This window comes from Rhincodon typus, chromosome 11, assembly GCF_021869965.1.
Source record: "Rhincodon typus isolate 14 chromosome 11, sRhiTyp1.1, whole genome shotgun sequence".
Lineage (NCBI taxonomy): Eukaryota > Metazoa > Chordata > Chondrichthyes > Orectolobiformes > Rhincodontidae > Rhincodon > Rhincodon typus.
In genome coordinates, this window is record NC_063342.1 from 32,969,196 (window position 1) to 32,978,319 (window position 9,124).

Sequence of the window (9,124 nt, forward strand, 5' to 3'; positions counted from 1 at the left end):
ACCTTGTAAATCTTTTCTGAACCCTTTCAAGTTTCACAACATCCATTGAGTCACAGAGTCATACAGTATGGAAACCGGCCTTTTGGCTCAACTCATCCGTGCCAACCAAGTTTCCTAACCTGAACTAATCTCCATCTACCACTCCTCAGCTGATTGGCTTATGTGATCCAGATCCCATTGTATTCTTAGATAACTTTCTTCACTGTCCACTATACCACCAGTTTGGTGTTATCCACAAACTTACTAACCATGCATCCTATATTCTGAAATTGTTTTAATTATATATAATTAAAGCCTATAATTAAGAAAACTAAACAATACAAAATAAAACTGCTATTCCATTAATTTTCATGACAAAAAAATTAGCAATTTTTAATGACATATGTACAGAGGACTTGGGAGCAGGAGTAACCATTCAGCCTTTCGAGTCTGCCCTGCCGTTCAGTAAGACCATGGCTGCTTATGATCTCAATCCTGTTTCTTGTCTGGTCTGCCTCCCTTTACCGTTGACACATTTGCCTATTGAACAGCTATCTAACTCGACCTTGAGTAAAGTCAGTGACCTTCTGTCCATTGTTTTCTGGGGAAGAGAATTAAACAGACTAATAACCCTCTGAATAAAAAAAATCCCTTCTCCATTTTAAAAGTGAGCCCTCCAATTCTTCACCTATATCCACCAATCCTAGAGTCTCCTCCAGGAGGTAATACCTCTCAGAATTCAATCTTATCAAGTCCTCTCAGGATCTTGTTTACTTCAATGTTTGTTTAAGATTGTGTCTCATTCTTCTGAACTCCAATGGGTAAAAGCCATCTGTTCAATTTTATCTCCATAAGATAAGCTCTTCATCACTGAAATGTGTTGACTGAACCATCTCTGATCTGCTTCCAATACAATTGTAATTTTTTTCAGTTAAGAAGACCAAAATTGTACACTGTACTCCAGATATGATCTCACTGATGCCCTCTACATCTACAGTAAAATATTACTAGATTCATATTCAATTCTCCTTGCAATAAGCACCTTGTGCCTTCGTAATCACTCTTAGATGTTCTATGTTTTCTATGTGCCGTCCTAATCGTTCACTGTATTGCAAATTAACTTTTTGTGATTCATGTACTGGAACATCTGGATCCTTCTGTACCACTGGTTCTGCAGTCTGTCTTCAATTAAATAGTGTACTGCTTTTCTGTTTTTCCTGTCAAAGTATGCATTTGAGATTCCATTAGGCTTTTATTTTTAATAAATTGTCAGATGTAAATTTGTTAGGCCCCTTTTTCCTTTTACATTTCCTTATGTCATCCCCTTGAGATAAATTTCCAAGGACTTTTTGGGATTAGATGAAGCAGAAGGAATTTCCTGCTAATGTGACAGGTTATTGAATCTATGAATAAATTCAAACAATGGGAATGAAGAAGAGAAGGAGTTTCACACTCCTAAATAAATAAATTTACTTTCATTTTTATTCATTGTTAGACTGAAAGAAGAAAATAATACAAAATGAAAAACTGAGACTGTACAGTAAGATACAGTAACTGTAGATTATGCATTTTGGCAACACCTGGCTTTTATGTAACAATTGCATTGTTTATTCTTGAGTGCCATTAATCAATTGAAAATAGTGAACAAGTTTATGGAGTTTTGAGTTTTCAGTGCAGTCACATCTTTTTCTCAATCTTGGCTAGTCTTTTCAAATAAGTTCCCGGAAAATTAAATTTTCCATTGACTGTGTTAAGATACTTGCTAGCAGAAGTGAATGAATGCACTCTGGCTTTGCCCAATTGCCCCAACCAATGTCATAGATAAAATCATTGTGTGCGATCATCGGGTCAGTCGAATTTCAGCCTAATATGTTATACTTTTCTTTTTGATGAGTATGTAAATATTCTATTCAGCTATTCATGTATTTTAATGCACATACATGTTTTATGGTTGACAAGGGGAGGTGGTTGGTGGTAATTGTGTAGAGGGGGCTGTGTTCTTGGTTGACAGAGCAGGACGCTAAAAATCTTAATTAGACTGGCTCTGAGTGATGGGTGCAAGACAACAGGAACCAAGGAAAGTTGTGTAGTGTGCACTATGATTAATTCAAATCTTAGAATCTGTGACCTCAAACAGTCACCCCTACAACCCACTCTTCTATTTTCTGCCTCTTTTAGCATCAATCATATACGCTGTTAAACATATTAGCTCTTTATAATGATCCTGAGAAATTGTTAATCAGTACTGTGTTTTATTACAGTTTCTCTGGTCCAGTCAGAATGATTATGTTTCTAGAGGCAACATTTGGCTCATATTGTTTGACGATGGTATAGGACACCACAATGTAATTTATACAACAATTTTATTGTTTTTAGTGACCAATTTATTTTAAACCAAATTTTAAGATTAAAACTTAGTACAAGTCACAAATGTTAGTTATCATCTGTGTGATCAATTAAGTGCAATTGATCATCTAGGTAATGAACTAAATCGGTGGCACTCCTTTGCCACAATTTATCTTACTTGTTAACTTTATATGGGAAAAAAAAACTACTCTGACCAAATGTCATGTCTTGCGCACTTTGTGTAAACACTTCACAGTTGTTTGCATCTTATTCCAGGTCAATATGGGCAGGTAGCTGCCCCCTCACAACAATCAATGCTACTGCTGTCTAACTGGGGACTGCCCAAATCTGTTCTGGAGAAGTATCAGAGCATGGGAGTAGTGAGCATTTTTGAATGGCAAGCTGAGTGTCTTACTCAAAATCATGTGTTAGAGGGACGAAACTTGGTCTATTCAGGTAACTCAAGATTTTGTCATATTTAAGCTGATAGAAATAATTGCTTGATTGAAATACCTCCATTAAATCTCTTTTACACCTAAAGATATCTAACTCTATTTTGTGCAATATTACAGGTTAAAATCTCAATTATTTTCATTTTGCAGTTATATTTCTTAGAAAAAAAATTTTTGTTTTCTACTTCACTTTCTGTCAACTTTTAGTTACTACAAGCTGTGTGTTAATTCTTCTAATGGCTTTTTTTTGTGAGACAGAAGGTGTGAGGTGAGTTATTCTATTAGCAAGAAAGCCCTTTGAGGTTCTACCTGTCCCCAGTGCTTCAAAGGTGGGTCTGACTTAGTTGCTGCAGAATGCTTCGAGTAGTTGGACTGTTCCATGTTACCTATCCCTCATGGAAAAATTTTCAAAGGAAAATACTTTTGACTGTAAGTCCATCAGGCAGTGGTCAGCACATAACATCCTAAGACCTGCGAGAAAACAAGCGTATTCATCCTGTCATGTGGTTAGAGTCGTAGAGTCATAAAGGTCTTAAAGCATGGAAACTGGCCCTTCGACCCAACTTGCCCATGCCACCCAGTTTTCACAATTTAAACTTAGTTCCATATCCCTCCATACCAATCCTATCCACACTCAGCACACTGTTAAAGTCATTTGGCAGAATGAATCCTTGCCAGAACTTTCCAACAAGTACCAAAATGTAGCTTGGCTACATCAGATCATTCGGAGCAACAGATTCCTCATGTATGTCTGCAGTCTTTCCCACCGCATGCTGCCCTTGAAGCCGCTGCAGGAGGGAAGGCTATCACACATTTCCTTCTGGAATGTGTCTTTGTTAAGATGGCCTGGAGACAGCTGCAGTGTTTTTTTTTGTCAAGGTTAGTCCTGAGCAGCTCTGTCATACAGGACTTTGTGCTCTACTGGCTGGTTTCCAGGGCGCACACCAAGGTGAACATCAACTGCACCTGGAAGACCATCAACTCCACGAAAGATGCTCTTTGGTCTGCCTGAAGCTCCTTGGTCTTCAAATGCAAAGTGTTGACCTCAACCAAATGTTGCAGACTGACACATTCCAAGGTCCAGCACCTATGTGCTGGGGGAGGCACTAAAGCTTAGGGCAGCAGTTGCCAAGATGTAGTGGGTAAAGAACACTGTCTAAGATCTTTATGCCTAAATATGATGAAGGCCTGTTAAATTTAGAGATTCCCATGTTGCCTTCATGGGAATGTAAGTAGTTTCCTTACATGAATAGAAAATACCTTTCTTGTTGTTGCAATTGGACTTAGCTCTAATGAGGAATGTCAGACTCCGCTGTATTTTCTGCAAAGTCTATTTGGAACTGTTTTAGACCTTTGTACTTCTAGATATTTTATGAACAAGGTATAATTTTGCAATTTTAGAAAAAGAACTGCAAAAAATTCAAGATAATTGAAGAAACATTCAACATTCAAAATGCATTTGCAATAGAGGAATGTTGGAGACAGCACTTCTAAAAGCAGCATGCATTAATAGGTTACAGCATCAACTGGCTGGGTCTAGCTATATTGAGACTTCAGTTTGAACAGATTTTAAAGGAAACAAGTAAAGAGAAAAAGCTTCCTCAATCTCAGTAAAAGAGAAATACGAGTAGAAAGGAATTCTGATTTTGTCACTTGTCAACTGTCAAGATCCTGACATCTGTCAAATTAGTTATCTAAATGAGAAAGTGACTTTCCAAATTAACAGGGTAGGTGAAATAAATAATTAGGTGTACAAGTTACTCCTTGGACTTCAGCCATTTGATGATTCTTGATTAAGATCAGACAGATTTTTGCATTTCATGAAAGCATTTGGAAGAAAGATCCTAGTATTTGGCTATTCCATGTCCACTATATTTTCCATTTTCCTACTTAACTTTATAGTTGAGTTTTTCAAATGAGCCTTTGTGCCACTACCCCCACAGTCTGGATTGTTTGATTCCAGGTCTTGCATTGGAGGAGTTTTCTAAACAGTTGACAGAGGCAGATACTTTCTCTCTTGAATTTACAATAAGTTTGCTTGTGGAAGCTAAATTTTAATGAAAAATGTTCATGCTAAACAGTGGTTTGCATTTGGATCCAGTGTGCTGCTTAAATTAGCAAATGCAGTTAAGTTTTAGAAATCAGTTATGTTGAACAATATATGGATTTGATTGGAAAACATTGAGTGGCACGGTGGCTCAGTGGTTAGCACTGCTGCCTCACAGCCCCAGTGACACGGGTTCGATTGCGACCTCAGGCAACTGTCTGTGTGGAGTTCGCATGTTCTCCCCATGTCTGCATGGGTTTCCTCTGGGTGCTCCAGTTTCCTCCCAAATCCAATCCAAAGACGTGCAGGCTAGGTGGATTGGCCATCCTAAATTGCCCGTAGTGTTCAGGGATGTATAGATGAGGGGGATGGGTCTGGGTGGGATGCAGTGAGGGTTGGTGTGAGCTTGTTGGGCCGAAGGGCCTGTTTCCACACTGTAGGGATTCTATGAAATTGCGACTGTACTCTCATTGAAGTTGCGCAGAGAAAAGGGCGTGGTAGAGATGCGACCAAATCCTGGTATTTTGCTGTTGGCACAAAATAAATAAGCCCTCATTTTCTTTGTTGTAGCCCCTACCAGTGCCGGAAAGACACTCGTTGCAGAATTGCTCATTTTAAAAAGAGTTCTGGAAAACCGAAAGAAAGCATTGTTCATCTTGCCATTTGTTTCTGTGGCAAAGGAGAAAATGTATTACCTGCAGGTCAGTGCAGAATGAAGTTGGTGACAAATGTCAGAAAGTAAATTTAATTCAATGCAAATCTCAATTATATGATTACTGAAGGATTCATGTTGCATCAGTTGAATTGGCAATCTCAGTCAGCAGAGCCATGGGGATTTCATTGTGATGAATGAAAAATTTCACATCAATACAGTGTGGATTAGTTTTTAAAAAGCTGAAGGCTGAATAAAGAAAGGTTTGTTCTGCATTTGAACCTTCCGGAGCCTGTTCCATTTCCAAATATGAATGTCTCCTTCAAGCACCAAGATGTATGCAATGAGGTGGAAAGGGTAAAGTCATCACAGTTCCAAGAAACCAGGGGCTGCTGTCTCATTAGAGAGAGAGATGACTGGTGGTGGTTTAACCGGAGGATCACCATGCCTCAGGAGAGGAGAGACGTTGAGATGGAGAGTCCCTCATGGTAACCTCAGCTGGTGCAGGAATTGAACCCATGCTGTTGGCATCAGTCTGCATCACAAACCAAAATTCCAAATCATAGCTTTCTTAATCAATGGAATTTTCCAAATTGGAGATGAGTTAATCCAGTCACCTCATTTGAGAGAGTGGTTGGAGTTAAATTGTCAAACCGAATTGTCATCATTCTATAGAATCAAAGCAAAATACTGTGGATGTTGGAAATCAGAAACAAACACAGAATGCTGGAGAAACTCAGCAGGTCTGGCAGCATTAATGGAGGGAGAAACAGAGTTAACAGTTCAAATCCAATATGACCTCTTCAAACTGTTATAACATTCTATGAATGTTAGTAAAGTTTAATATTAAACTCTATTGATGCTGTACAGAATCATTTTTACTTTAGATTGTTACTTACAATCAGTTAGAGAAGAACTTAATCCACTCTCCATGGATGACCTGTTTGTTCAGATCAAATTGAAGCATGCATTTGGTTAGTCCTTAAAAAAAACATAAGAAACAGGAGCAGGAGTAGACCATTTTGTCCTTTGAACCCAATCTGCCATTCAGTGAGATCATGGCTGATCTTCTACTTCAACATTATTTTTCTGTACTATCCCTGTATTCTTTGATGCTTTAATATGTGAAAATTTATGACCTCAACCTTGAAAAACTGAGCCTCCACAGCCCTCTGAGGCAGAGATCTTCAAAGATTCACCTCCCTCTGTGTGGGGGGAAAAAAAATCCTTCTCTTCTCAGTTTAAAACTGCTGACCCTTATTTTGAGACCCTGTCCTATGGTTCTAGACTGCCCCAGCCATGGGGAAACATGCATCGACTCTGCTGATCCCTGAAAACATTCTGTATGTTTATTGTGTATGTAATCCCTTTGGTATCATCTAATCACACAATACACCTGCACTGTGATAGAATTGAAGGTAATGAGAGCAAGTTTGACTACTAATAAAGTCTGAAACCGAGAAGGATGGTGAGCTTAGGCTATGGCTAACATCACTAATTTGTGGATGTTACCAAAAATATGTGTAGTCATCACAAACTGGATATTTAAATCTTTATCTGCTCCTGTGATACCTGTTTACACCCTTTTAGGTGAACTTTGTAGAAATGACAATGAGAATATTATAATTTACTTCAGAACCCTGAGGATAGAGTGCAGAGAACAACCAGCCAGCTTTGGATACCTGATCATTGTGCAGTAACTCCTGCCGACAGTAGAAGTGTGATATTGACTGAGAACAGGATTGCTCACTGCTGTCCTCTGTTGTTGAACAGCTTGCTTGCACTCACTGTCTTAAGTTCATGAAAATGGCCACTAATTTGAGGTATTGGAGGGCTGCCAATGCTTGTGAAGGCTATGGAAAGTAATTGCCATTATGAGGGGAGGAACAAAGAAAAACAATTTTAGTACAATCAATCGGGGTAATGTCAGGATTGCTTTACCATGCCTTATAATCTGAGCAAAATTAATTTATGACGCTTCTCTCCTGCAATTGTTTGGAATATGTGGCTATATTAGTTTTCATTGTTGTCAGTCACTGAACAAACCAATAGCAGCATTGTTTGCGTAGGAGGAATGTATTGCTGATTTGGACAAAGAATTTTAATTATTTTGGTTCTGGAAGAGTAACAATTTCTTCATAACCTACTCAAGTAATTGCCAGTACTGAAGTGCCTCACCAGGAGATCACACGAGATGTGCCTGCTCGGGTGGATGTAAAAGATTGCACAGCCCTGTTTCGAAGAATAGCAGAGAAGATATCCCAGTTGTCCTTGTAAATATTACAACACTTCAGAAGTACTTCATTGACAGTGTTTTGACTACACTTAACACTTGTAACCTGTCAGCATATAATATTACTAATTGAAATTCCAGTTTTCTAATAAAACTTCCCTTGCACACAGACAGACAAACAGATAGGGAAATAGGTTATGGACAGAGCGGTAAACCAGGAAAGAGAGTTCCATTGCCTTTGTTCCTAGGTTTTGAGATGATCCTTGTAACATTTCTATTGGATAGCACATTGTTTCAGTCTTCTTATCCTGGATATTTTCACTGGGTTGGAAAGAGAGACAAGGTGGCTAATTCACTAAAGAAAGTCTCTGACTTATCAGTTTTAAGTCACAACATATAACAACTGTTTCAGGAAAGATAAACTGGATTTTTTCAGGTTTAAAGTGAGTTTTGACTGTAGAGAACAGAGATTGCTTCTGAGTTGGGAAAGAACCAAACACTTCTCTCTCCCTGTAAATTGTTTCCAGTTTGGTTCGCAGGTCACTGAACAGATTCGATCAGTTTTTGGCAGGCAGAACAGACTCTGTCATTGATAATTGGTCACTAGTTTGTAGACCAATCAACTTTCTGCTGCCAGCAAAATCTTTATCAGTACACCATCTCAGCGCCAAATCATCTGCAACTCAAACTCCAATTACTGATTGCAGCAACAGTTGTCTTCATGATGCTGCCCATAGGTTTCAGGTTACTTGTTTTAAAACTGCAGACATGGTTTTAAACGCTAACTCTTAAAACTTCTCTTTCTCATTTCAGTCCCAAGATTTTAAAAACACTAAATAAAAATTCATGGTCATTAATTCTGAATAGGAACAAAATGGATCTAAAACTGTTTTTGTATAATATTATATCACATCTCTTGGGACAGTGATGCTATGGAATTAAATGTTTTTTTATTTTTATTTCTGTTCATCTGTATTCCATAACAAGCCAACCTTAGCTGTAACTGAAGAGATAAAAATTCAACCATGGATATGTTTGGTCTCTGTCTCAGAACTTATTTCAAGAGGCTATGGTGAGAGTGGAAGGATATATGGGGAGCACATCACCTGCTGGGGGCTTTTCATCGCTGGATATAGCTGTGTGTACAATTGAGAAAGCAAATGGGCTCCTCAACCGAATTATTGAGGAGGATAAAATGGACCAGATTGGTGAGAGTCCAAAATATCTTTCTAATGTATTGTTATTATTTGTTTTTTTATTTTTCTTAAGTGAGGCTTGAATTTCAACTTGGACATAGTAGGAACTGCCGATGCTGGAGAATCTGAGATAATAAGATGTAGAGCTGGATGAACACAGCAGGCCAGGCAGCATCAGAGGAGCAGGAAAGCTGACGTTTTGGGTCTGGACCCTTCTGC

The 9,124-nt window shown here is 38.5% G+C and overlaps 1 protein-coding gene across 1 annotated transcript in view; it reads left to right on the forward strand.

Moving 5' to 3' along the window:
* Nucleotides 1–452: 452 nt before the first annotated feature.
* Nucleotides 453–9,124, forward strand: part of polq (polymerase (DNA directed), theta) — a 68,185-nt gene continuing 59,513 nt past the window's right edge. The window contains exons 1-4 of the mRNA XM_048603088.1: nt 453–549; nt 2,602–2,781; nt 5,395–5,525; nt 8,761–8,917. Coding sequence (XP_048459045.1) covers nt 453–549; nt 2,602–2,781; nt 5,395–5,525; nt 8,761–8,917 — 565 coding nt within the window. The remainder of the gene's footprint in view (nt 550–2,601; nt 2,782–5,394; nt 5,526–8,760; nt 8,918–9,124) is intronic.